Below are 27,792 nucleotides of genomic sequence, written 5' to 3'. Positions count from 1 at the left end.
GTAGCTTCAGATATGCCAGCTGATGAGCATTTAGCTGCATTTAAAGAACTGCCCATTTGGAGTACATAAATGCCTTCCAGACTACATAGTGGAATAAAAACTTGGATTTGCTATTTTAGTTTCTTTTTGTTTTTAAAGATTTATTTATTTGAGAGAAAGCACGCACATGCACACAAATGGTGGGGGAAGGGGCACAAGGAGAGAGAGACTCTCAAGCAGACTCCCTACCCAGTGTGGAGCCGATGCTCCATCCCACAAACCTGAGATCATTACCTGAGCTGAACTCAAATGTTAGAAGCCTAACCTATTAAGCCACCCAGGTGCCCTGCTATTTTAGTTTCTTGTTAAAATCTCTAATGAAAAGATTTCTTATTGTCCTTTTATTCTGTATGTTATTTGTAAAATGACTAAATATAGAAAAATAAAAAGAGTCTGTTGGAGCCAGATAATAAATGGTGAGATGACTATTTTTTTCTGGCATACTGAGGGTTAAGCATGGTTCAGAGTGTTTTTTTCTTTTCTTAATGTTGCCTAGATTTTATTGCTGAACCATACACTATGGAATTGATGTTAACAGTAATTCCCACTTCATGAAGGTAAGACTAAGGCTCCACTGCACTTTCCCCATCTTACTGGGAATGGTATTTGTGGATTTGTTTTTGACTCATTCTGCTGCTTTCCCATTGCAACATTTTGTTCAATCCAGATAATATCAAAATTATTTATGTAAAAGAGCAACATAATCTCCCTTCCAAGTAAATGTATATCTATGTTTCCTGTTTTGCATTTTTATTTTACTGGCTGCTTTGTCCCTATTGAAATCCCTTTAGAAAAAAAAAATGAAATCCCTTTAGAAACAATGGCTTAGAGCAGTGAATCTCCACTCTGCTTGTAAAATCAGCTGGGGTCTTTTAAAAAAAAAATACTGTAAATAAAATGAATATCTAAGCCCTACCTGAAAAAAAATTATTATTATTATTTTTTTTTTTTTCTGAAAAAAATTTAAATGCACTCATTTGGAGTAGGAATCTAGCTTACCATTGTCCTTGCAAGGCTCCCAAGTGATCCTGATGCTGCTATGGTTAAGAAACAGTGGCTTACAGTTTAAATTTTTGCAGTAGGTTGTTGTTTTCCATCAGACTTATGTGGAAGCTCAATATATAAAATAAGAAAATAGCATTTGATTAGTATAAACTTATAAGTTTGAATTTTATAGTATTTGTGAAGTCAGTCAGTGAAAATGATTTATATTAATTTTCAAAACACAAAATTGTACCATATATTGTTTTCATTCATTAGCAAAACATGGCTGGGAAATATACATTCCCATTTTAAAATCATGATTAAGAAAAAAAAATAAAATCATGATTAAGGCTGCCATGGGAAGGAGAGTGAGAAGAGCTGCATTGTTTTCCTTAAAAAAGAAAAAAAAATTAATGTCAGTAGTTGTTAATGTTGACATTGTTAAATCCAGTACAGTTGTCTGTTACATTATTTATCTGTACTTTTCTAAATGTTTAAAATAGGTCATAAAAGCTAAAGCTAATTGGGCTGGTAAAATGAACAACAGACTTGAAAATTGGAGTACTGTGCATGGTGATTGAAGTCTTATTTTAGCCTCAACACCCAGGTTATTTCTAAATTTTGTTCTGGTTGCATTAACATTTACTTAGCGTCAGAGTGGTGCCTTTGTTTTAACAGTTCATCTACTTAAAAAACCTCTGGATACCCTTCAGATAAACAGCTGCTCGGAAACCTTTTTTGTGCACAAAAATGAATTAACCTGTTAGCACAAGTTAATATGTTGACAGTCTCTAGTGTGTTAATACTTGGTACAAAACATACTTTTTGGGTTGCTTTTTAAAGATAAACAAAAAGGTTACCATTACAACCATTTTTTAAGTGCACATTTCTCAGTTGTGCAACTATCACTGTTACCCATTTTCAGAACTTTTTTTATCATCCTGTATTGAAACTCTGTATACATTAAATAGTTCCTTCCCCACCCCCCAATAATCCCCCAGGAGGAGCATCTGTTCTACTTCTGTCTCTATGCATTTGCCCATTTTAGATACCTAATATAAGTGGATATTCATCTTTCGTTGTCAGGCTTATTTCATATATCATGTTTTCAAGGTTCATCCATGTCATAGCATGTGTCAGCATTTCCTTCTTAAAGCTCCGTTGTGTGACCATTTCACGTTTTGTGTATCAGTTCATCTGTTGGTGGATATTTGGGTCGTTTTCACTTTTTGGCTACTGTGAATAATGCTACTATGAACATAGGTGTCCAAGTATCTGTTAGAGTCCCTACTTTTAGTTCTTTCGAGTATATATCTACTTGCAAAATAGCTGGATTATCCTGTAAATCTGTTTAGCTTTTGAGGAACCACCAACCTGTTTTTTTTGCACAGAGACTGGGCCTTTTACATCTCACCAGGAATGCCCCAGGCTTCCTGGTGTTCCATGTCCTTGCTAACACTTGCTGTTTCCTGTGGCCCTTCTTAAGGGGCGCAAAGGGGTGTCTCACTGTGGTTTTGATTTCCATTTCCCTAATGATGAGTGGTGCTGATGAGCTCATGTACTTGTTGGCCGTTTTTCTTCCTTCTTCAGAAAATGTCTATGCAGGTCCTTTTCCCATTTTTAAATTGGGTTGTTGAGTTGTTTATATATTCTGGATATTAATTCTTTATCAGATATATGATCTGCACGTACTTTCTCCTATCTGTGGGTCGTCTTTCTTACAGCATCTTTTGATGCACGGAGTATTTAATTTTGATGCAGTCAGTCCAGTTTATTGGCTTTTTCTTTTGTTGCCTCTGCCTTCTGTCTCCTATCCAAGAAGTCGCTGCCACATCCAGCGTCATGAAGCTTTTTCCTGACATTTTCTTCCAAGAGTTTTATGATTTTAGCCCTTATGTTTAGGTCTTTGATCCATTTTGAGGTAATTTTTGTATATGGTATAAGGTAGTTAGTTTTTTTTGGGGGGGGGTTGCATGTGGAAATTTGTTTTTCTAAGCACCATTTGTTAAACATACTTTTTAAAATATAGGATTTTTTTTTTTTTTTTTAGTTTAAAACTTGTTTAAAATATAAATTTCACACCAAACCTCCATGGAACTCTAAGGCATTTTGCTTGAAGATTTCTAGCTTTAAAGATTCACGCATAAAAAGTCAGGCCCTCTTTCTGTTTAGGATTTAAACAAGAATAAAAGTAATGTTAAGTTAATAAAGCCACCAGAAGTGCTATGCAAATAGTTCTGACCAGGGGCAACCCCAGTGGCGCAGGGGTTTAGCGCTGCCTGCAGCCTGGGGTGTGATCCTGGAGACCTTTAGCGCCCTTGTCCCATGTCAGGCTTCCTGTATGGAGCCTGCTTCTCCCTCTGCCTGTGTCTCTGCCCCTCTCTCTCTGTCTCTAGGAATAAATAAAATCTTAAAAAAAAAAAAAAAGTTCTGACCAGGCAGAGTGTGTGAAGTGAAACCTGCCCGGAAAGAATGCTGCCATCATGGCAAGAGAGAGAATTAGAGAATGTCTGGGATGGATTTACTGGTGTAGGATTATATTCTTGATTGTATTAATTTTTTTAACTTAAGAGTTTTGTTCCTTTTCATTATACTGTGAAATATTGATCCATGTGGGTATAAGATTTATCTGATAAACATAGAAATGCACAACCAACAAAATCCTAGATAGTCCTACATTTTGCCTGTGCAGTGGTTTTAACCATGGGTTCTTGTCAGAGAGTTCTAGTCTTGGAACTAAGATTTTATAAATTCTTTGATAAAAGTCACAGTAATATGAAGAAAAATGCAGCCCTTTTGCCACAATCTGGGTGGAGGGGAGGCGTGGCTATTAACTGAGCTTATCTGGATTCTCTTTGTCACTGCTGCCTGATAGAGAGTCCACGTTATCAGCTTGCACAGAGAAGATCTCTGCCCTCCCCAATCCCAGCCCTGGCTAGAGGAAAATGAACTTGTTATAAAGATAGAGTCTCAGCCTTTGTTGAGCTTGCATTTGATTATTTTGCACTTGAATTTCCACCAGCAACAGGAAGTACAAGATCTGTACATAATTTTGCACTTTGTTCCATTGCATCCTTTTTTTAAAAAGTGGGTTTCCAGGGACTATGTCCAAATAAGAAACCTGCATTCTTAGGTGGAGAGATTTCTGTTTGAACTTGCCACATCCCACACAGAGCTGTCTGTATTCTGACTTTTTCCAAAATGTGGCTTGCCCATCCTCAAGGAAGGCTCTGGAAGTCAGTCACTCTTCCCGAACATCCCTGGCATGTAGTTGCACCACGATGAGGCTGATTCACACCCCCGAGTCTGTTAGGTGTGGGTCATTTTATGGTGGATTTATGAGGAACAAGCTGACCCAAGTGTGAATATCTTTTTTTTTTTTTTTTTTAACCTTTAAATTCACTGACACATGGCACACAGGTGGCCTTCCTTGCTAGGATAGTGTACTCCTTAAAGCCAAGGTTCAGTGCTTTTAAGGTTTATCACAGCTAGGACATTGACAGTTTTTCATGAGTTAACTACTAAATAATTATTCTTCCTTTAGGTGAATGGAAGAGAATCAGAAGAAGAAAATCTCAATAAATCTGAAATAAGTCAAGTGTTTGAGATTGCACTTAAACGGAACTTGCCTGTGAATTTTGAGGTAAGCTTGTTTTACATGTAGAACTCCAGTTTAAAATACTGTTGGAATGATTTTTTCCCTAAATAACACTGGAATAATCATCACATACACATGAACCTGTAGATTGAAGACTCAGACTTCTTAGGGCTTGCTAATTTAGGAGCAGCCGTGCTCCTCCAGAGAGTCCACGGATGGTCTTGGTAGATATGTGAGCCTACCAGAATGGTTTTGAAGATAGTGTGTTCTGGAGAGAGTCCATTGTTTTCATAAGACTCTCAAAAGATTCTGTTACTCCCAAAATGTTAATCTCCATAATAGTCCCTAAGAATCACGTAGTTAAAAGGACATCAGTTGCGCCCTTGCCCAGCATTTGTCCTATAATTCACCCCTTTATGGTCTTAGAAACAGTAATTAATGGGTTGTTAGTTCAAAATGGAAAATAAGGTACATTTAGTACATGTTTCCTTCAAAGACGCAGTGAGTCCAAATAGATGGGGCAAGTAAGGGAGGTTAATAAGTTTCCCTTAATGGTCTGACACACGGTGAATCTTCGCAGATCCTTTCGGTTTCCATGCTCGGTTATGCAAGTTTGTGTTTTACTATGCAATGTAGATTTCTTTATCAATTCTTTGGTCTTTCAGAGATGACTTTTTTTGCTTGCTTGTTTGCATGCTTGAGAGAGGGAGAGAGCATCTGCACACCTGGTGTGAGGGCAGGGATGAGCTCAGGGTTACAGAGGTGACTGCTAGGGCCCTAGATCCCTGTGAAGCTTGCCACCTATTCCTACTGATTGTTATCCTGCCTGAGAGTCACAGAGCTTTCTGGAACCCTAGTGGAGGAGTACCATTTTGTTTTTGCTCTGTGGGATTTGAGGACCAGATTGCTTCTGTCCCACTTCTACTGTGTTTAGATTTCAGAGTGGTTTTTCAAGCTTGTGTTCAGGAATAGGTAACACATAGCAAGGGATTGTCTAGTAGTCACATAAAGGAAGTTTTGGGAGCGCCCTCTGGTGGGGAAATATCCCTTTAAGGTAATCATTTAAGATGTTCCAGTTTGCACGCTGGTGGTGGTGGTGTGGAGTATGCTAATTTGAGTATTTACCTGAAATAGCTCATCTGTCAAAAATACATATTACTTATGTTATTATCTTAGCAGGGGCTTTCATTTTTTACCACAGTTCTATCTCATGCACCTGGAAGATTACTTGGTACCCACTGGATGCTAAGGAAGTATTTGTTAAATGAATGGAACAGTTATTTTTTTTACTAAGTTCTTTATAGTAAAATTTATCACATAGGAAGCTGGGTTAGAAGTGTTTAATAGAGAAGGCAGGAATCTTTCCTGGATTCTTCAGGGAAAAGTGTATATGGCTTGGCTTTTGATAAAATATATAGTTTCAGGTAAAAAATATGATGGTGCTGATTGATAAAATCACCAGGAGGCAGTTATGACCTCATTGCACTAAATCCATTGTAGGTGGAACTCCAAATTTAGATCGGAGGGCTCAAGATGTGAGGAGATGATGGAGTGATCTCTGAGATGCCGGGGTGGGGCTGAGCAGTTGGAAACCAGGCTCTCAGGCTGGGAGGTGGTGTGTGAGGGGCCCTGGCAGCTCTGCAGTCCATCTGCAGGGGCTCCTGTCAGCTGGATTCCTACAGGCAGACCTCTTCCTTTGGGGGGCAGTGAAGGCTGCTCTCACAGGGTCCACCAGTTCTCGCCTGGGGAGCACAGCACTGCTGTTTTTGGGCTCATTTGGTTTTCCTAGCCATTTTTTGAATGTTTTATTTTGAAAAAGTTCAGACCTGTAGAAAAGTTGGAAGAATGGGACAGTGAATTTCTCCTTCACTGAGATTTACTAATGATTAACATTTTTTAAAATAAGATTTTATTTATTTATTCATGAGAGACACAGAGAGAGAGGCAGAGACATAGGCAAAGGGAGAAGCAGGCTCCCTGCGGGGAGCCTGATGTGGGACTCAACCCCAGGACCCTGGTACCACGACCTGAGCCAAAAGCAGATGCTCAACCACAGAGCCACCCAATCATCCTGACTAGTGATTAACATTTTACATTTGCTTTCTTTTTCTGTGAATGCACATGTTATTTTTTTTTCTTTTTACTCTTGCTGGGTCATTTGAAAGCAAGTAGCAGGTATCAGGATTCCTGGTATTTCAGCATGTATCTTTTAAGGACAAAGACATTACCTTAAATAAGCACAATCTAATGATCAAATACAGGAAATTGAGCATCGCTTTAATTCTTATGTAACTTACATCCTATATTCACATTTTGCCATCTGTCCCTCCCCTGTTCTTTATGGCACGTGTTTTCTTGTTCTAGTGTCCAGCACAGGATCACACCCTGTATCTGGTGGAAGCATCTCCTTCCATCTGCGATAATTCACAGCCTTTTTTGACATTAAAAAAAATTATTTATTTGAGAGAGAGAACATGAGCAGGGGGAGGAACAGAGGGAGAGGGAGAAGCAGAGTCACCACTCAGCAGGGAGCCTGAGACTCCAAGATTCGGAGTCCCAGGACTCAGAGATCGTGACCTGAGCCTAAGGCAGACGCTTAACCAACTGAGCCACCTAGGTGCCCCCTTTTCTGACATTTTTAAAAGGTACTTTGTAGAATGGCCCTCAATTTGATCTGCTTGTTTCCTCATAATTAGTTTCAGGTAATACTTTTTTTTTTTTCCTTCAGGACACCATAGAAGTGGTGTCAGTTCTTCTGAGCATCATATAAGGGCATTTTACTCTATCACTGACATTAGTTTCATGGTTTACACCAGAACTTCACTTCAAGGAGACTTTCTTTCTCTTTGCAATTCATCCGTATCCTGCAAGGAGATCTTTGAAGGTTATGCTTTAGGAGATTTTTTCAGTGTTTCTAGTACTCATTGATAATTCTTCCCAGCATCAGTCACTAGGTGGATTTTCTGCCTTTCTGAGCTGACATTCCACAGGAAATACCCTACCCCCTTACTTTTAATTTTTATTAGCATAGGTCCACACTTCTTTTTTTACTCAAAGTGTTATTTCATTATTGTCATTAATTAGGAGGGTGCCTGGCCTGCTTAGTGAAGCAGTGTGACTCTTGATCGTGAAGTCATGAGTTCAAGCCCCATATTATGTGTAGAGCTTACATTTAAAAAACAAAAAAGAAAAAGAATCATGGTTCATTATATTGTCATTCATTTTGATATTTAAATTGCTATTCAGCTGGCTCTTGTATCCTTTGATAGTCCTCTCTGAGGATGTTTTGCGGGGGGACGATTAGTTTTTTTAAGTTATAATTTTTACAGTAAAATCCACCCTATTCAGGTTTGTGATTTGATGTGTTTTGATGAATGTATACAGGTGTGTAACCACTACTGTAGTCAAGACCTAAAACTCTTTCACCCCATAGTTGCCCTGAGTCCCTTTGCAGCCTGTTCTTTCCTTCCATCCTTGGCCACAGGCAACCACTGATTCGATTTCTTCCCCTATGTTTTGCTCTTTTCAGAACATTACATAAATGGAATTACAGAGTCTTGCTTTTAGTCTGGCTTCTTTAATATAATGCAGGTGTCGAGTTGTCCATGTTGCACAGATTAGTAGTTCCTGTCTTGTTATTGCTTGAGGAGTTGCCAGTGTATTGGACACAGTAGCACTTACCTCTTACCTGTGGCAGGGCAGAACATTTGGGTTGCTTCCAGTTGTTGGTAATGATGAATAAAGCTATCATAAACATGCACATACATCTGCACAGATGTGTTTTCATTTCTCTTGAGTAAAAATTTGGGAGTGAATTTGCTGGGTTGCATGATAAATCTATCTTTAACTTTATGAAGTGTTGTTAAAATGTTTCCAGAGTGGGTGTATCATTGTACCTTCCCACAGCAGTGTGGGAGAGTTTGAGTTTTCTGCATCCCCTCCAACACTTGGTATTGTCAGTTTTCAAAATTTTAGTCATTCTAGTAGGCGTGCAGTAGTAACTGGTTGTGATTTTTATTTGTATCTCCATGAGAACTAGTGATAGCATCTTTTTTTTTTTTTTAGATTTTTTTTTTTAATTTTTATTTATTTATGATAGAGAGAGAGGCAGAGACACAGGCAGAGGGAGAAGCAGGCTCCATGCACCAGGAGCCCGCCGTGGGACTCGATCCCGGGTCTCCAGGATCGTGCCCTGGGCCAAAGGCAGGCGCCAAACCGCTGCGCCACCCAGGGATCCCCTTTTTTAGATTTTTATTTCTTTATTTGAGAGAGAGAGGAAGAGAGAGAGAGCACAAGCAGGGGGAGCAGCAGAGGGAGAAGCATGTTCCCTGCTAAGCAGGGAGCTTGATGTAGGGCTCGATCCCAGGACCCTGAGGACCTGAGCTGAAATCACCAGTTGGATGCTTAACCAACTGAGCCACCCAGGCGTCCCTGAGCATCTTTCATGCGCTGCTTTACCATCTGTGCATCTTCTTTGGGGGAGCATCTGTTCACATCTTCCTTCATTTTTGTTATTGAGTTTTATTATTGAGTTTTGAGGGTTATTTATATATTCTGAATACATTCTTTTATCAGATATGTATTTTCTAAGTATTTTCTCCCAATATGTAGTCTGTCTTTTCATTTTTTAAATAGTATCTTCCAAAGAGAAGAGAGATTTTAGTGGAGTGGAATTTGCCTAATTTTTCTTTTATGTTTTCTGGATGTTGTGTGTAACCTAAGACACCTTTGTGTCACATAAAGTCATTCTCCTGTGCTTTCTTTTTTTTTTTTTTTTTTCTCCTGTGCTTTCTTCTAGAAGCTTTATGACTCATTTTGAGTTATGGTTTTTATATATGCTATGAGGTTTTTTCCTCTTCTGTTTGTCTACCCCATTGTCCCTGCATACTTACTTCTTACCTACCCTCTTCAGATTTTGAGTGAACTTGTTACTTTCTGGTACAATGAAATGTTTTAGCCTTACTTTGAACTTTGCCTTCTCAAGTTTTGGCACCAGTAGAAATGGAAGTTCTAACAGAAATGGCCTCAGCTGGTCCTGCAAGGAGCCCTGGTTCCCTTTCACAGAGAATGGCATGTGGAGACCAGGATGGGATACCAAGCGTGCATGTTGCTGGTGGAGGAAGGGTCATTGCTTCTAGGCCGTGTAGGCAGGTGGCTCTAGAAAATACCTATATTTTCAAAATTCTTAGTTTATGCCTCTAATTTTAGTCCAGCATCACAAGGCTCTTTATCTTCATTCCTAATTCCATACTTTTAGCTCCTGCTGTCTGTTCCTGTGCAGTAAAATGTGCATGTCTTCAGTGTCCAGCCCATTCAAGTCCATGGTCCGCCACCAAAATCAGATCTAGAGTGTTTCCGTAACCTCCAGCAGGCCCTGGGCTGTTAACACCTGCTCAGAAGAAGCTGTTTTCTAAAATCACTATAGCTTCATTTGCTTTGTTCTTAGACCGCATATAAATAGAATGATATAATATGGATTGTTTGGTGTCAAGTCTCTTATCCTCAAGTGTTTTTGTGTCTTGTCCACGTATGTCACTAGCTGTGTGATATTTCACTGTATGAATGTAAAGCTGTGTCCTGTTGATGGACATGTAAGTTGTTTTCACTTTGGGAACTATTATGAATAAAGCTGCTAAGGCTTCTGGTGCATGTGTGCACCCAGAATTGCCAAGTCTAAGGGTAGGTGTTTGTAAAAATTGTCAAACTGGGGGCGCCTGGGTGGCTCAGTGGATTGTCTGCCTTTGGCTCAGGTAATGATCCAAGAGTTCTGGGTTCGAGCCCTGTGTCAGGCTCTCTGCTCTGGGGAGTCTGCTTCTCCTTCTCCACCCTACTCATGCGCTCTATTTCTCTCTCTCTCTCTCTCTCTCTCTCTTTCTCTCTCAGATAAATAAATAAAAATCTTAAAAAATTTAAAGTGATTGAACTAGTTTGTGCTCTGACCAGTTCCACATCCTTGTCAACGCTTGATTCTGTCGATTTTAATTTTAGCCATTTTGGAGTGTTGTGTATATTGCAGTATTTCATTGTGACTTCAATTTACATTTCCTTAATGACAAATGATAATTATTTTGTCATATACTTATTGGCCATTTAGAGATCTTGTTTCGTAAAGTACCTGTTCAAGCCTTTTTTTAATTAGATAGTTTGTTTTTTTTATTACTGACTTTTAGGGTTTCTTTCAGTATTCTGGATATAAATCCTCAGATACATATATTGTGAACATTCTCTCATTCTGTGGGCTCCCTGTATTTTCTTCATGTTGTCTTTTGATGAGAACAGTTTTTAATTTCGAGGAGCTCCGATTTTGTTTTCTTTATGGCTGGTACCTTGTGTTTTCAGGAGCCCTTTGCCACCCACATGCTCAGGGCCTATTTTCCTTATGTTTTCTTTGGATAGCGTTACAGTTTAGCTTTTACGTTTAGGTCTGTTCTGGCTCCCGTTCGCTGTTGCTTATGGTGGAGTTTGAGACTGTGGTTCAGCTTTTTTCCCATGTGGATATCTAGTTGCTTTTTTTTTTTTTTAATTTAAAAGACTTCTGATAAAAAAAAAAAATCTTTTGATGCACTTTTGGTGTGTTTACCAGAAATCACAAGACTGTATGAGTGCAGGTCTATTTCTGTGTTCTGTCCTGATTTATTGATCTCTTTGTTTGCCTTTAAACAATACCTTGAGGGTGTAGTTGCTATAACTTTATAGGAAGCCTTGAAATCTGGTAGAGTGAGTCTTCTAATTTAGTTGTTCTTTTCAAGAGTGTCTTAGCTAACCTAAGTTGGGTTCAATTTTTACTTTCCATGTGACGCAGTAAGAACTTATACTTAGGTTTCTGTTCATATTCAATTTTAGTGTTTTTCTCCCATCTTTGTTGACTTATTTTCTATTTTTTTCTATTTTTAACATGTAAAACACTAAATACTTCCAAAAGTCAAAACTATACAGAAAAAGATATATTCATAGGTGTCCTCTTGTCCCTTCTCTGCCCCAATCTCTCCCACTTGTCTAGGGAATTCCTTTTTTCGGTTTCTCCTTTATGCATACTGTGTTTCTTTTTGTGAAAATAAGCATATAAACACATCTCTCTTTTTATGTACATGTGTATATGTGTATGTACATATAAATCTTAACACGAAAGTTAGGGTACTATATAAACTCTTTTGCAGTTTGCTTATTTTTTTTTTTTTTACTTAATGTGTACTGGAAATCACTGTCAGTGCTTAGAAATTTCTTGTTCTTTTTTTTTTTTTTCATTTATTTATGATAGTCACACAGAGAGAGAGAGAGAGAGGCAGAGACATAGGCAGAGGGAGAAGCAGGCTCCATGCACCAGGAGCCTGACGTGGGATTCGATCCCGGGTCTCCAGGATCGCGCCCTGGGCCAAAGGCAGGCGCTAAACCGCTGCGCCACCCAGGGATCCCTTCTTGTTCTTTTTTAAAGCTGCACAGCAACCAGTGTTTAATAAGCTCGGGCTTGGCTGGAGGCTCAGAGCAAATATTAAACTTGAACCCCTTGTGTTGCAGTTATTTCTGGGCTTTGCTGGGACAGCTTTCTTTCTGAAAGAAAGACATTAATAAGTCTGAAAAATAAGGAAAAAGGGAAGAAAAGCATTCAGGACTGTCACTGTTTCCTTTTGCTGCTGTTCATTGATGAGGTCCTGTCCATAGCTCCCCTTTCTCTGTGTTTCCTGGGAGGTAGTACGCTAAGCAGTGTGCCCTGCCACTTGCAGTAAGTGTCTGTCACGCTTCCACTCAGTCTTTCCCTCTAAAACAGGTTGCCCGGGAGAGTGGCCCCCCCCACATGAAGAGCTTTGTGACCAAGGTGTCGGTTGGGGAGTTTGTGGGGGAAGGTGAAGGGAAGAGCAAGAAGATTTCAAAGAAAAATGCTGCTATCGCCGTCCTTGAGGAGCTGAAGAAGCTACCACCCCTGCCTACAGTCGAGCGTGTGAAGCCCAGAATCAAAAAGAAAACAAAATCCATAGTCAGGGTAAGAGCCTCTTGATCGGAGAGGGTATTTCCATGGCCTGTTAATGGCTGGAGGGTGGTTTAGGAGATTCACTAGGTTGCTGACCCTAGTGACAGGAGATGGGTGCTGACATGCCATCTGCTAGGCCTGGTACAGAGGCTGCCTGGTGTAGTTCTCCTGGGAGCGTCTGGTCAGGCAAAGATGGGACACTGCGGGATCAGCAGAGGCACCTGCAGCTGTATGCCCTTGGCCGTGGATGAGGGGATGATCATGGGAGCTGTGTGCACCTGCAGAAAGAATGGCTGCATTGTCCTTCTTCCGTCTCGTTGACGGCTGCACTGGTACAAGTGCAAAGCAGATTTATGGGAGGAAAGACATCTGGGGCAGGTGTAGGAGTGAGACATTTCACCAAACACCTTCTTATTCTGTGGGATTTTTTAAGCCTGTCATGTACCTGTCAAAAATTATACTAGCCCCCTACTCCCCTGCCCAAGGAAGGGACAGGAGTCCATTTGGGCATGTTTAGGAATACTAGGGTCCATTCTATGATTGTCAATATCAAGATTGGCCTTTGAACAGCATAGGGGTTAGGATTGCTGACCACCACCCCCACCCCACAATGGAAAACTTGGGTTTAACTTTTGACTCCCCAGAAACTTAACCACTGATGGCCTACTGTTGGCCGGAAGTTTAACCAATAACACAATGGTCAATTAATACGTTTTATATATTAAATATTGTATTATATGTGTGTGTTAAATGCTATGTTTGCACAGTAATCTGGAGAAAAGCGAACATTATTCTTTTTTTTTTTTTTTAAGATTTTATTTATTCATGAGGCACACACACAGAGAGGCGGAGACATAGGCAGAGGGAGAACAGGCTCCATGCAGGGAGCCCGATGTGGGACTCAGTCCCAGGACTCCAGGATCATGCCCTGGGCCAAAGGCAGACGCTCAACCACTGAGCCACCCAGGCATCCCAAAAGCGAACATTATTAAGGAAGTCATAAGGAACAGAAAATACATTTACTATACTGTACTGTATTACCAGAAAAAATCCACTTCTAAGTAGACCTGCACAGTTCAAACCCTTGTTCAAGGGCCAGCTGGAGTTTCACACTCTGTTAGACCCAGTGCACAGGAGTGAGCACACTGTATCTACTGCTGCAGCTTCTAGAAATCACCCCACACGAGCATTCCTTGGCACTGGGGAGGAACTGTGGGATTCTTTTTTTTTTTTTTTTTAAGATTTTATTTATTCGTGAGAGACACAGAGAGAGAGAGGGAGGGAGGGAGGGAGGCAGAGACACAGGCAGTAGGAGAAGCAGGCTCCACGCAGGGAGCCCGACATGGGACTCGATCCTGGGTCTCCAGGATCAAGCCCTGGGCTGAAGGCGGCGCTAAACCACTGAGCCACCAAGGGCTGCCTGAACTGTGGGATTCTTAGGTTCTTTCCACATGGTGTCAGCTTAAGGTTGTGTTTGTTTTGTTTCTGGATTTTGAGCCCTTGTTAAGAAAGCTGGGGACCCATCTTCTAACACAGACTTTTGGGGGAATTTTAGGAATAGTGTATTTTTGTATTTTTTCTCTCTTCATTGTCAAATAGAAATTTCTTGTTAAAAAGATGTTTCAGGGATGCTTGCCCACCTGCCATGGGATATTGATGTTGGTTTTCCAGGAGGACCTTTAAAAAAAGTCACCTCAGGGGCAGCCTATGTGGCTCACTGGTTTAGCGCCACCTTCAGCCCAGGGTGTGATCCTGGAGACCCGGGATCGAGTCCCACCTTGGGCTCCCTGCATGGAGCCTGCTTCTCCCTCTGCCTGTGTCTCTGCCCCCCGCACCCCCCCCTCCGTTTCTCATGAATAAATAAAATCTTTAAAAAAAAAATCACCTCAGAACAATCCTAGAAAATCATTAAGCATCTTTTAATTTTAAGACGGTTTTAAAAAGAGCTGATTAATTCTGGGCACTTAGATTAACATAAAAGTAATGTTATGTTCTGTCCTGATCTCTGAATTGGCAAGGTCCTTTCTGTGGCTAACGTGGCACATAGTTTCTACATTAATTGTTCCTCAGCTACAGAGCAGCACAGACTGTGGCCAGGGAATGAACCCGATTAGCAGACTGGCCCAGATCCAACAGGCGAAAAAGGAGAAGGAGCCAGAGTACATGCTCCTCACAGAGCGAGGCCTCCCACGCCGCAGAGAGTTTGTGATGCAGGTAGGTCAGCATGGGTTGTGGGCAGCCCTTCTCTGACCATGCCCCATCTCAGCTGGATGGGGTCCAGGGGCTCGGTGCCTTCCTGTGAAGGTCAGGAACCGTGCACCAGCCCAGTGGGCCCCCTCCCTGCCATCAGACATTAGCAGTGTTAACCATATCGCTTGCAGTGATTTGATGCCTTAAAATATGCCCTTGGGGGTGGGGTGCTCCAGGTCATGATTGCTAGGGTGTGGGGTTGCACAGAGGAAGAGTGTTTCTCTTCATTACATCTCCTGGAAGTTTGTATTGTTTTTTTTTCAAAAGGTAAATCTTGTGAATTCTGTGAAACGATCTGTTCCTGTTCCTCCTAATCCATCTGTAGAATCTGGAGTTTAGGGCTGGCTCTTCTTAGATTGGGATTACACTTCGGATTAGTGCAGTGTTTTCCTTGTACTTGTGGAACGGTTGGTCGTATCGGCAGTCTACGTTGTGATTTGAATTTAATAGTATTTTCTGGTGAAAAACCCAATACTTGAAAAAAAGCCAAAACAATACTTTTGCATAGCAGTTCATGACTTCTGAAGCACCGTCACTTAGCCAAGTGTGTTATAACTATCCAGGCAGAAGGCAGGAGAAGTCCTGGTCCTTTCAGGCTAAAGGAAGATGGTAGCGTGCTGAGAGGATCAATAATTTGGCCAAGATCAAAGCTGGTAGATGGCAAGGGCAGAATTCAACCCCAGAGCCCTTTCCACAGGCCAGGGAAGGTGTCCTTGACTCTCAGTTCTGTGACATGGACTTTTTGGTTCTGGTCTTTGATCCAGACCAGCCTGAAAGGGATTTATAACGGTGGTATGTGTTGGAGTATGTGTAAGAATGAACTCTCTTAAGGGAGGATGGCCTGGTGGAAAGGGGGGATGCTGTGTGTATAGATGTGTACACTTGTGTGAATGTCACTGACAGGATGGATAGCACAGTTTACAAATAATATATGAAGTATATAATACTCTTTACTGTTGATTTTCTCCATCTGTCACTTCAGCATAGCTGTCATCGACAGTGTTGTAAAATCAGAGTGCATCTAAATGCTTGCTTACTGTCCAGTTCAAGCAGAGAGACTGCTCATGCCGTTGACAAAGGAACGTAGTTCTAGCATGAGAATCGGTTGGTATTTTTGTTTACAAGATGAAAGTAAAACAAGACATGTTGGAACTTCCCTCAGTTGTGAACAATGAGTGACCTTGTTGAATCAGATAGTTTTCAGAGATTGGATGGATGTTCCTGTCTTTTGTGCAGTCACAGCACCCTGGCTGCAGACTCGACACACTTTTAAGCTTAATTTGCATCATTGATTTTCCTCCATCATGTAAGTCTAGAGGAGACAAGAAAGCGCCGAAGGCGTGCTGCGTAGCGTTGGCAGGTTTCCATGGGGTGGTCACTCTGTGCACGGCTGTTCGCAGGCTGTCCGAGTGGCCCCTAGGGTCCCAGGCTGGGCAGGGGGCTATATGGCAGCACACAGATGCCACTGGTATGAAGAACCCCAGAAGCACAGAGAGGTTTGAGATGGGAGTCACACTAGGGAGTGGTGAGCTTTCAGAACTGATTACCTCTGTCTGTCCAAGTAATTCTGAGCTGCTGTAACCTCCTGTGTAATAGTGGCTGCCGCGGGCAGCCAGTGCTCTCCAAGGTCCTGAGCGTCTGTGTGGGGCTGCCACGGGCACCCTGGGGCAACCGTTGAGCCTCTGGCCGTTGTTGGGTTCTTTTGCCAGCACACCGATGCCTGACCAGTCTTCACTCTGGAGGGGTCAGCACTGGTCTGAGTCCTGACTTCGTCCTCATGCAGGTGAAGGTGGGAAACCACACCGCAGAAGGAGCAGGCACCAATAAGAAGGTGGCCAAACGCAACGCAGCCGAGAACATGCTGGAGATCCTTGGTTTCAAAGTCCCACAGGCTCAGCCCACCAAACCAGCCCTCAAATCAGAGGAGAAGGTGACTGCTCGGGGCTCTGTGTCCTTGCTCTCTAATTGCAAGATGACCTCCTCGCTTCGTCCTAGGGGACTCTGGCGCCTCCGGGGCCGAGCTTCAGGGCAAGGCTTCATCCTCCTGGCAGTAAAGCAGCCCTGCTGAGCAGCGTCCTGTCCATTCGGAGCATTGTAATATGGTCAGAAGGGAACTTGCATGTCCACGGCTCCCGAGTGTGGCTCTGGGTTAAGTCGTTCTTGTTTCCATGTCTCTGTGGTCGGGGACGCTTCACTGGAGGGCAACTTGCTCCTCTCCACCCATAGGGTGATGGGCCAGTGGGCTGGGGATGAAAGTGTCTGATTCTGTCCTCTCACAGTGAGGCCTGCATGAAAGATCCACCAGTGTTAGGCTTCTGCTAGCTGGGAAGCAAGCATTGGATTTCCTGGGACACCAACAGAGTGTGATTTATGGAACTAAGGCTGTAGTTGAGATTCGGGCTTTTTTTTTCTTTATGAATTGAACACTAGATAAAAGCCGAGATTGGTAAGCAGTACCCTCAGTACCCTCAAGCATGTCCTTGACAGAGCTTGTTTCTTCCACTGAGAAGTCCCAGGATGGATTCCCTTCCAGAGCCAGCTGTGCCAGCCATGGGCCGTGGCATCTGCTGTGGCCACCACAGACACTCATCAGAGAATCGGCATAGATCCTGGAGTCGGTTTTGGGGATTTTTATTCCAAAATCTGTTAGAGGATTCATAACATCCTTACCTTCTCAGAAGACCCGTGTTTAACAACATTTTTATCTCTTTTTCCCTGCATCTGTTATCTTTCGAAATGTCACCTTCCCTTTTAATTGGCTATTAGTTCCAGAAGAATCCTTGTTTAGCTTTCATCTAAAAGCCTCTTTTCCTACCTTGGGCTCTACCAGTCTAGCATCTCTGGCTCTCTCTGGGTAAATGTTCCCTTGTCTTTCTGTGAGCACAGAGCTGATTTCAACACCTGGCTCAGGGTGATTGTTAGCTCCCTCTCGTGGAGGACAGGCAGTGTGGGCAGGAGCATACTGGGTGATTGTTAGCTCCCTCTCGTGGAGGCTGCCGGGACAGTGCGAGCCAATCAGTGGTCCCGCCTGGGGGCAGGGCTTTTCTGCTAGTTACCTGTCCATGTTTCAGAAGGACTATAAACCACAGATTAACGCAGGTTGGAATTTGTATAGTTTGAGAGAGTAGGAACTAATTTCACAAAAGTTTGATTTATGCTCATGGACTTTCTTTTTTTGTTTTTTTAAGACACCAATAAAAAAAACAGGGGATGGAAGAAAAGTAACCTTTTTTGAACCTGGCTCTGGGGATGAAAATGGGACTAGTAAGTGTGAAACTGTTAATATTGTCTTGATCTGAATGTGATTCTGGGATTTGCGTGGTTCCTGGAACAACGAGCAGTGTTGAGTTCTGCGTCCTCCCCGTGTCGTTGTGTGCTCTGAGGAAGGGCCAGTGGGTTGGAGGAGGTCTTTCCCAGCAGCGCATGTGGCCTCCTGTTGACCTGTGTGTGTATCCCTCCCTAGGCAATAAAGAGGATGAGTTTAGGATGCCTTATCTGAGTCATCAGCAGCTGCCCGCTGGGATTCTTCCCATGGTGCCCGAGGTGGCCCAGGCCGTAGGAGTCAGTCAAGGACACCACACCAAAGATTTCACCAGGGCTGCTCCGAACCCTGCCAAGGCCACGGTAACTGCCATGATAGCCCGTGAATTGTTGTATGGGGGCACCTCGCCCACAGCCGAGACCATTTTAAAGAATAACATCTCTTCAGGCCACGTACCCCATGGACCTCTTACAAGACCCTCTGAGCAGCTGGACTATCTTTCCAGAGTCCAGGGATTCCAGGTAACTATCAGGCCTGAGCTGCACCTCAGTGCAGTCATCTTTTTGGGGGTTTTCTCAGAAAATGAGTCTTGCACCTAGTTTATTAAATCGGGATCTTTATATATAGAGGAAGAGGTGGAGGGCACACTGGGAGGGTGGAGGAGGGTAGGGAAAGTTGGACAAGCCTGTATGGTAACAGAGTAAGCTTGTCTTTGGTAATAAATATTAAAAAAAAATCCAAGCTGACCATAATAACAAATTTTCTAATCTTAATGGTAGTTATAGCGAGAATGGTTTCAGTATTCTGGTCCTTTCTGCCTAGTAAAAGATACGGCTTCTTTCAGACCAGGTGTTTAGTCTCCCCCACTACCTGCCCACCCCCGACTAGGCTTTTTGGTTAGACATCAAGGTTCTTGGAAGATTGTAGAAGCTGGGGCCCCTAGCAGCAGGCCCCTCTGACAGGGTCTTGCCAACAGAGCAGGAGTTGGTGGAGCCATGTCAGCTTGAGAGCGGGGGAAAGAGGTGTCCCTCCCTGTCTGCTGGGCCCCGGCCATATTTGCCACTTCCCTTCTTGGCCTCAGCTTTCTTTTCCCCTCAGGTTGAATACAAAGACTTCCCCAAAAACAACAAGAACGAATTTGTATCTCTTATCAATTGCTCCTCTCAGCCACCTCTGATCAGCCACGGTATTGGAAAGGATGTGGAGTCCTGCCATGACATGGTACGTTACCCAGTGGTCCTGGCCCCTGACTCTTGCTGGCCTTGGGAAGATGGGATAAAGGGTCTCCCGTAGACTTTGGTGGTTTTATAGATTTCATATTTTTGAAGATTTCTTCCTTAGTTTGTTGGATTGATTGCTCATCATCAGAATTCATCAGCTTTAGATACTCCTTCCCCTGAAGGAAGTGCTGACCTGGGGGATGGGACTTGGATCCTGGAGCTCTGCCATGAGCCATGTCCATTCATCTTCCAGAACGCAGACCACAGGCCCAAGTTCGGGCAGCAACAGGGTTTTGTTTTAAAGCAGGATTCAAACTACATAGTCTGCCACAAAGTCAAAAATACTAAAGGATATAATAAAATTTAACAGAGGTAGTGATTCAGGGAGGTAAACATGGATAATTTATTTTGTAATTTGTATTTCAGATTAAAAGTTGAAACATTAAGACAAAGTGTGGTTTAGTGGGACTGCCTGTGTGGTCCCTTGCCTCCCTGTTCAAACAGGGTCTTGTGCTGTGGCCCTGGGGTGGGGGGTCGTGCTCTGATTCTCTCTTTCGTCCCTGCTAGGCTGCACTGAACATCTTAAAGTTGCTGTCTGAGTTGGACCAACCGAGTACAGAGATGCCAAGAACAGGAAATGGACCAATGTCTGTGTGAGTGAGCTGTTCTGTTCATTTGCATTAAGTTCAAACTGTTCAACTCAGTAGCGGGACACTCCCTCCCCTCCATCACTTTTGTCCCTATCCCTGAAAGGTCTCCCTAGTTGTGGGCAGAGCTCTAGTTTTTTTAAAATTTTGAATAGGTAATACATTCACAGGGTTCAGACCCACAGTGATTTTCAGAGGTGCCCAGTGGTCAGCTCTGCCCCTCATGCAGCCCCGGCCCAGAGATCACGTGTTAGTTTTTTTCCTGTCTTTCCTATGTGTTTCTTTGTGCAAATACAGCCCTTTTTTTTTTTTTTTTTTTTAAGATTTTATTTATTTATTCATGAGAGACACACACACACCCAGAGAGGCAGAGACACAGGCAGAGAGAAGCAGGCGCCACACAGGGAGCCCGATGTGGGACCCGATCCCAGGTCTCCAGGATCACGCCCTGGGCCAAAGGCAGACGCTCAACCACTGAGCCACCCAGGAGTCCCAAATACAGTCCTTTCTTTACGTTACTCCTTTTCTCCTGGAGATCACATACTACACGCATTCTCCTCATTGCTTTTTTCACTTGGTGGTACATCTTGAGAAAACTTGAACTCAGTGATCATAAACTGGTGCCTATTGGACTTCAGTGTCTACTAATTTCTTCTTTTAACATGGGTTAAGTTCTCTTATATTTCAAAACTGGCATCATTTTCATTTTTTTCTTCCTTGAAGGTGTGGGAGGTGCTGAACCTTTTCTGGCCACGAACCGTTGTAAAACCCCAACATATATACTGAAAATACTGAAACTGCTTTGAGAATTTGGAATTTCTGATACCTCCAGTGGGCTGAGAGACGTGCTGGGTAAAGAACCAGAGGCGGCAGTGGTGACGAAGACGGGAACACAAGGAGGCGGCTGGGGCTGCGCTCGAGGGTGCTGTGTTTTGTCCCCACACACAGGCCGCTGCCGGGGAGGGGGGCACAGCAGAGCCTGCCCAGTGGCCCCATGCACCTCGGTGCTGGGCTGTGGTCGCTGCTGTTGGGGCTGTGTGAAAGAAACAGGAAACAGAGCACGACCCTTTCTCAGACTGGCTCACTCAAACCCTTGGGACAAACCCTGGACACCCCTGCTGGGGAGAGGGGCCGTACACCAGTCCCAGAGCTGAAAGCACCAGAGAAAATCAAATGCTTCCTACTCAGCGCCAACTAACCATTCTAGTGTGCTCTGGCCCCCACCTCCTGTGGCACCCACACCATCACCACTGCTTTCTCTCCCAAAAGAGATACATATTCTTAGTTTTATTATTTTCTTTTGATTGAAAATGACACTATATAAATTTTCATCTGAGAGTTTCTCAATTGTATCTAGTTACATAGCACAGTTTAGAAACTTGTCTGAGACTGACTCAGTAATCTAATCAGCAAAGATCATATCCATGTGTATGTGGTTATACATTTTGACTTTATTGGACTAACCCAGGACCATTTCAGTGCTGCAAATAGCGTGCCCTCTGGTTTGCCTGAAACAGTCCTGGACTTCTCAGAGTCCTTGATGAAGTCTCCCACAGTTGTATAAATTGGACGATTTAGGAATTTTAAACTTTAATGATCATTTGGTTCCTTTTCTATTTTATTTTTGTTAATGCAACAGGACTTAAACAAATGAACTTTGATCTTTGTTTTAAAGATTATTAAAAAAATTGTGTGTATATACATATGGCTCTTGAGGACACGTAGCTTTCACTACACTACAGGATATGGTCTCCATGTAGTACATATAAACCCGCAGATGGATTTTCCTTGAGTGCTTTGTACTGTTGATTACATCTCCATGTAGGGCTGAAAAGAATGACCTGTGTTTATCTCTGAAACTGTGTTGCTTTTGATGTTGTGTTACTGTGCACAGAAGCTGTGCAGTAAGGTCCTGCATATGGTCCAGATGAAAAGCACCGTAGCCTTGCAAGTTAAGTTCTGCTTCAATTCATTGTTTACGCTGGAATTTCTTCTCCCCATGGAATGTAAGTAAAACTTAGTGTTTGTCACCAATAAATGGTAATACTAAATTTTTTTTTTTTTTTGTTAATTTATTCTCAAATGCCACTACTGCTAGGTTGGTTCCCTCCCAACCTGCCTCTTACCCTTTTTTTAAGAAGGAAAAAAAAAAACACTTTGTAATGCTCGTGACTTCTGTTTGGGCAAAATTCTGAAGATCTGAAATAACTTTATATCAAACCATTGATCAATAAACAGCTACTAATGAATTTTTGGTCCTTTTGAGCAGTAACTAAAGAAGGTGAGGGAAGATGTGAGTGAGGGTGTGAAAGTGCGGCGTGTGGGCACCTGGGTGAGGGGAGGTGCCTCTTGTCTGGACCAGACACTGTCACCCAAAGAAGTGAGCCAGAGGAGGAGAGGACCACCACTCCCACCCCCACCCCCGCTTGCCAACTGCTAGTCTCCTCCCGTCCTGCAGGTGCTCTCACACCCAGAGGAGTCCAGGTGAGGCACAGCAACCAGGCCGCTGGGAAATGGCCTGGCAGCTTTCTGGTTTGTATTTTTGGAAGATGCTCATAAAGGTGGTTCGCTCTTATGAACTGGCCTGTGGGCTGGACTGCCAGAATGACATGGTCAGAAGGGGGTTCGTCAGCATTGCAGGGATAAAAAGCCATGAAAGGAAAAACCTGTCCCCTTCCCCAGTCCTGGAGTCTGCCATTTCTCCAAGGAGCTCTGGTCCCCTTTCATGACGACAGCATCTAAAACCAGGGTCTGGGGGGCACCTGGCTGGCTCAGTCCAAAGAGCATGTGATGAGTTTAGAGTGGTGAATTTAAGCCCCAAGCTGAGCACAGAATATTACTCAACAAAACAAATCAAAAAACAAATGAAACCACCAAAATCCGGGCCTCAGAGCACTCACTGCTACTGGGGGTTTTCTAGGCCTTCTGAGCAGAAATAGATGAAACAGGTCTGTGTCTAGGTGTGCATGTGCGTGTGTCCATGTGTGTACACTCATCCAGTGTACATACATCTAGAAGCCCTGCACTGATAGTGATTCCTCACGGCCCTCCTCTGTGTATCTTAGTATCTTCCCCAGTACCGAGACTGTAGCCAACCCCCCCGCCTTGCAGCCACCTACTGCCTGCCACTGCTGCTCAGTGTCCTCACGCATCTCGCGGCCATGCCGCCTCCACCCGCCTCCACCCGCACTCTGCTCCCTGCCTTACACTCCCCCCCCCCCCCCACGACCCCCATGCTGCAAAAGGAAGATAGGAAGAGAATGGTCCCATTTTTGAAGTAATTCGCAACTTCTAGGTGGCTGTTTGGTCCTGATTGCCAAAACTCCAGAATGGGCAAGTTTCCCCGATTATTGGGGATGGTGTAAAAGGATTTCCAGGTTTCCTGGAAAGGCAGTTTTCCAAGGGTGACAAACTCTTTGGCTATTTTGGAAGGATGTCCTTGGATGTTCTTAGGTTGTAAGCTCTCACCCCCTGCCGCCGTCTTCTGCTGCAGAGGGCTCCTCGGCAGGCTTGGACAGAGCTGCCCGGGAAGGGAGTCTGCACTCCCTTCTCTGCCCATTTGTGCTCTCAGACTTACAAGAACCTTAGAGCCAAAACAAGGTGCTTCTGCCCCAGGGACAGTACGTGGCAGTCCTGGTTTCCAGACTGCAGGCAGGAAAGGAGACAGGGAGGTGCCTAAGAGGCAGGTCTAAAGTAATCAGAGGTACTAGAGGTCAGGCCACAAGACTACTGTGGGTCTTAGGATTTGTGGATCCTCAGAGGGGAGAGGCTCTCGTGGTCCTTGGGACAGACAGGGTTGGGCCCCGATCACCCACAGGGAGTGCGCAGGTGTTATAGCAGGACTGTAAAGTTCTTCTTCTCCTTGGGGGATTTTAATGAGTAAAGACAATTTCCCCAGAGCTGGCTGTTTTATTGGTTTTAAAAGGCCTTCTTGGGCCACAGGAATGTGACCTACAGCTCTTAGAAAAAAGGTCACTTCTGACACTAGGTTTCCTTTCCCTGTTCACCGACCAGACAGGCGTAGCTTTGCGGGGTGAATGCCCAGTGACAGCCGCCTTGGCCTGGATCCCAGGGTCTGTTAGGGGGACTGGCACGGCCACTACCATCTCTGGTTTAAGGTGTGTGCCCTTAAAAAGAGACAAAAATTTACTTGAAATTTCCAAATCCATAAATAGATTTTCTAAGTACTTGAGCATTGCTGGATTGGTGGGGAGAAATTAGCCCAATTTTCTTCAATAGGTTTTTAAAAGAAATGTGGAGGCTTCTAAGAGGCAATGGCTAACTCGAGAGATGAGGGCAAAGGTTTCGATGCATAAAAGCAGCACCAGTGTTTTCTTGGAATTTCTTGTCCCTACACTTGCACTGCTGTATTTGATGGATACAGTGTATACGTAGAATATACACCTGAAAGTGAACGTGAGGGCATCTGGGTGGCTTGGTTGGGTGTCTGCCTTCGGCTGAGGTGGTGATCCTGGGATCAAGCCCCATGTGTCAGGCTCCCTGTTCCATGGGGGGGCCTGCTTCTCCCTCTCCCTGCTGTTCTCCCTGCTTTGGGCGCATGCGCTGTGTCAATTAAATCTTTTTTTAAAAAAACCATTAAATGGGGCAGCCCGGGTGGCTCAGTGTTTTGGCACCTGCCTTCGGCCCAGGGCGTGATCCTGGAGACCCGGGATCGGGATCGAGTTCTGCGTCGGGCTTCCTGCATGGAGCCTGCTTCTCCCTCTGCTTGTGTCTCTGTCTCTATTTCTGTGTCTCTCATGAATAAATAAAATCTTAAAAAATAAAAATAAAAACCCATAAATGTGAAAGCACCTTATTCTAATTATAATTAGACTTCTTTGTAATTTAAATAGAATCCATGTTTTATTAGCAAAATTATATACAATTTAGGAAATTTGTACTGCTTTGCTTAGTATGTGATGTGCTTAATAGCCCAAGTGTAATTTTTTTAAGATTTATTTTAGAGTGCACACACGCAGAGAGATAGGGAGAGAATCTTCAAGCAGACTTCCCGCTGAGCACAGAGCCCAACACGGAGCTTGATCTCACAACACTGAGATCGTGACCTGAGCCGAAATCAAGAGTTGGCCACTTAACCCACTGGGCCACCCATGTGTCCCCCAAGTTTAGTTTTTAAAATAGATTTCCTTTGCGGGTACCTGGCTGGCTCAGTCAGCAGAGATTGTGACTCTTGATCTCAGATTTGAGTTCAAGTGCCATGTTGGGTGTAGAGATTACTTAAAAATCTTTCAAATAGGGATCCCTGGGTGGCTCAGCAGTTTGGCGCTTGCCTTTGGCCCAGGGCGTGGTCCTGGAGTCCCGGGATCAAGTCCCGCGTCGGGCTCCCGACATGGAGCCTGCTTCTCCCTCTGCCTGTGTCTCTGCCAGTCCCTCTCTCTCTCTCATGAATAAGTAAATAAAATCTTTTTTTAAAAAGATCTTTCAAATAAAAAAGGATATTATTTCCTTTGTAGTGTTCCCAAAAATAATTCAAAACCTACTTTGACGGACAAACCCTCTAGGCCTACAATGACAATGTAGTCTTTAGTGGTTTTTTTGATGATTTTAAATTTAAAAGTAAATTAGAAAATTTGAAAGTTCCCCCAAAACCCTCCATCTTATTTTTTCTATCCCCTTTCACACATGGTTCTTTTCACGATACGTGTGCAGTGCACATGAAATGGTGCGGTTACATAGTTGAGCAGGGCCAGAAGCCGGCAGCGTCTGATAGGCCAGTGCCCGCCCCGCCGTATCCTGAGGGCTCTGGTCGCTTCAGCTCATCAGGACATCCTTCCTTCTTAGGTGGCAGCAGAAGCAGCAGTGAATCGGTCTCTGACCTCTAATGGTGCTGAGCGTGGATAGATTAGTGAGCAGACCTAATTAGAGGACCTATCCAAATCCGGTCATTGAGACCGTGTTCGGTATCTGCCTTTTTAATCATGTATTTTCCTCTGGCTGCCAAAAAGGCTGCCCCAAGAAATGGCTGGCGATTTTCTAGGGTTTGGAAGCAAGCCTCGTAGGCCTTTGCTCTTCTGCACAAATACCCGCTGGAGAACTGTGGCTGGTGTGTCCTGTATGCCAAGCCTGTGCCCACTGGTTTGGGAGGACGTGCCTGAAAGTTCTCTGGGCCCTAATGTGACATCCGTGTTTGCTTGGCTTGTTGGACCCAAGGACAAGAACAGTGTCAATACAGTTGAAGGGTGAGTCAGACCCCACCTAAGGAAACCAGAAAGGTGCAGACCTCCCCTAACGTGGGCGGGGGGGGGGGGGGGGGAGCGGGACATGCTAGCTTGTGGCTGAGTCTGAGGAGTTAGGGCCTGGAGATTTGTCGGCGACAGTCCATCCCCTTAAAGCCCCAAAGTCTGAGTGGCTCTAGACCTGGCCCAACTCTTTCTGAGATGGTTTGACAACTTTTGTCATTGCTTGTCTTGGCCAGGTAACATTTTCCCAATGGCCTGCATGAGGGAGCAGCATGGCAAAGGGCAGACGTCCAAGTAGACGAGGCTTCTGTGCTGTGAAGCGCTCACCCCATGAAGAACCAGGGTGCCTAGTGTAGGTGGACAGACATTTGCATGTGGCAGAGGAACTGGGCAGGGGCCTTCTCAGAGGGCAGGGCTGTGTGCTGAACTAGACAGCTGCTGGCCAGTGCATCCACCCTGGCCCTCTTTGCTGAGACTTCCAATTATTTCACCTCTGTGCCTGTTTCTCGATTTGTAAATTAGAAAATCACTTCTCTCACAGTTAAGACCATACATGGCAATAGCTTCTCTGAGCATCTGGTTCTAGTAGTTTTTTTTTTTTAAGATTTTATTTATTTTATTCATTGAGACACACACACACACACACACACACACACACAGAGAGGCAGAGACACAGGCAGTGGGAGAAGCAGGCTCCATGCAGAGAGCCTGACGTGGGACTCGATCCGGGGTCTTCAGGATCACGCCCTAGGCTGCAGGCGGCGCTAAACCACTGCGCCACCAGGACTGCCCGGTTCTAGAAGTTATTTGTAAATACCTTCTGTGGTTCTTATTACTGCCAGACACTAGCTGGCCGCTCCTGGTCTACCACCCAGGGTAGCTGATGCAGAGAAATTTGCCAGATTCAATGCTAGAAATAGTCCTAATCTTGCTCATTCTGTCCTATCTTCCCACGGGGATGTAGGCAAGGCCCCAGCCCCCTAGAAGTCTCCCAAGAAAATGTATAGTGACAGATTCCATGAGAGCAAGAATTTGCATCTGTCTCAACTGGAATTGTAGGGAATGGATGAGTTTTGTAAGAGGTCCACTGAGGCCCGCAGCTCCCAGTAGGACCTACCTTTCTTTCTCCCTTTGTGCAAAACCAGAGTGGTTAATTTCACATCTTTAAATATGTTATTTTTGAGGCCATGAAGCTTCAGACCCTTTCCAGCAGGGTGCACAGCTTTTACCATGTCCATGTGTCTTTTTGATTGATTCGCTTTTACTTGGCTTTATCCTAAGTCCCTGAGCATCAGGTGGAGGGCTAGTAAAAGGCTGCTGGGTCCCATTCCAGAATTTCTAGTGTAGGAGGTCTGGGACTCAGAAAAAGAATGTCAATTTCTAACGAGGTCCTAGGTGATGCTGTGGTACCCGGAGAATCACTGTTCTATGCAATGACATTGGTAGTGGTTTTTTCCTAACACAAAATAGCTGTAAATGGCAGCCGTTCTTCCTATAGCCCCCGTTCTTCCTATAGCACCACAAAAGCTGCTTTTGAACAGGACACGCCCTGCCCCGGCTCTGGAGACTTGCTAGTGCTAGTGGGTCTAGCCTTGGTTCTGAAGGGCATGTCCTACACAGCCTGTT

At 43.9% G+C, this 27,792-nt stretch overlaps 1 protein-coding gene across 14 annotated transcripts in view; it reads left to right on the top strand.

Moving 5' to 3' along the window:
* The window catches only part of STAU1 (staufen double-stranded RNA binding protein 1), a 54,359-nt gene extending 32,144 nt beyond the window's left edge, over positions 1-22,215 (top strand). For 10 of the 14 annotated variants that reach the window (XM_025470357.3, XM_025470358.3, XM_049100223.1 and 7 more), the window contains 9 exons: positions 4,568-4,666; positions 12,369-12,599; positions 14,658-14,801; positions 16,621-16,767; positions 18,026-18,101; positions 18,301-18,620; positions 19,198-19,320; positions 19,887-19,972; positions 20,690-22,215. In XM_025470357.3, coding sequence (XP_025326142.1) covers positions 4,568-4,666; positions 12,369-12,599; positions 14,658-14,801; positions 16,621-16,767; positions 18,026-18,101; positions 18,301-18,620; positions 19,198-19,320; positions 19,887-19,972; positions 20,690-20,705 — 1,242 coding nt within the window. In that variant the 3' untranslated portion in view covers positions 20,706-22,215. The remainder of the gene's footprint in view (positions 1-4,567; positions 4,667-12,368; positions 12,600-14,657; positions 14,802-16,620; positions 16,768-18,025; positions 18,102-18,300; positions 18,621-19,197; positions 19,321-19,886; positions 19,973-20,689) is intronic. The other 4 variants (XM_049100222.1, XM_049100224.1, XM_025470365.3 and 1 more) reach the window with 1 other exon arrangement.
* The last annotated feature ends 5,577 nt before the right edge of the window (positions 22,216-27,792 follow it).

This window comes from Canis lupus, chromosome 24 (genome assembly GCF_003254725.2).
Source record: "Canis lupus dingo isolate Sandy chromosome 24, ASM325472v2, whole genome shotgun sequence".
Lineage (NCBI taxonomy): Eukaryota > Metazoa > Chordata > Mammalia > Carnivora > Canidae > Canis > Canis lupus.
Note: the sequence above shows the minus strand (reverse complement) of the source record. Positions and strands in the feature narration are given on the sequence as shown.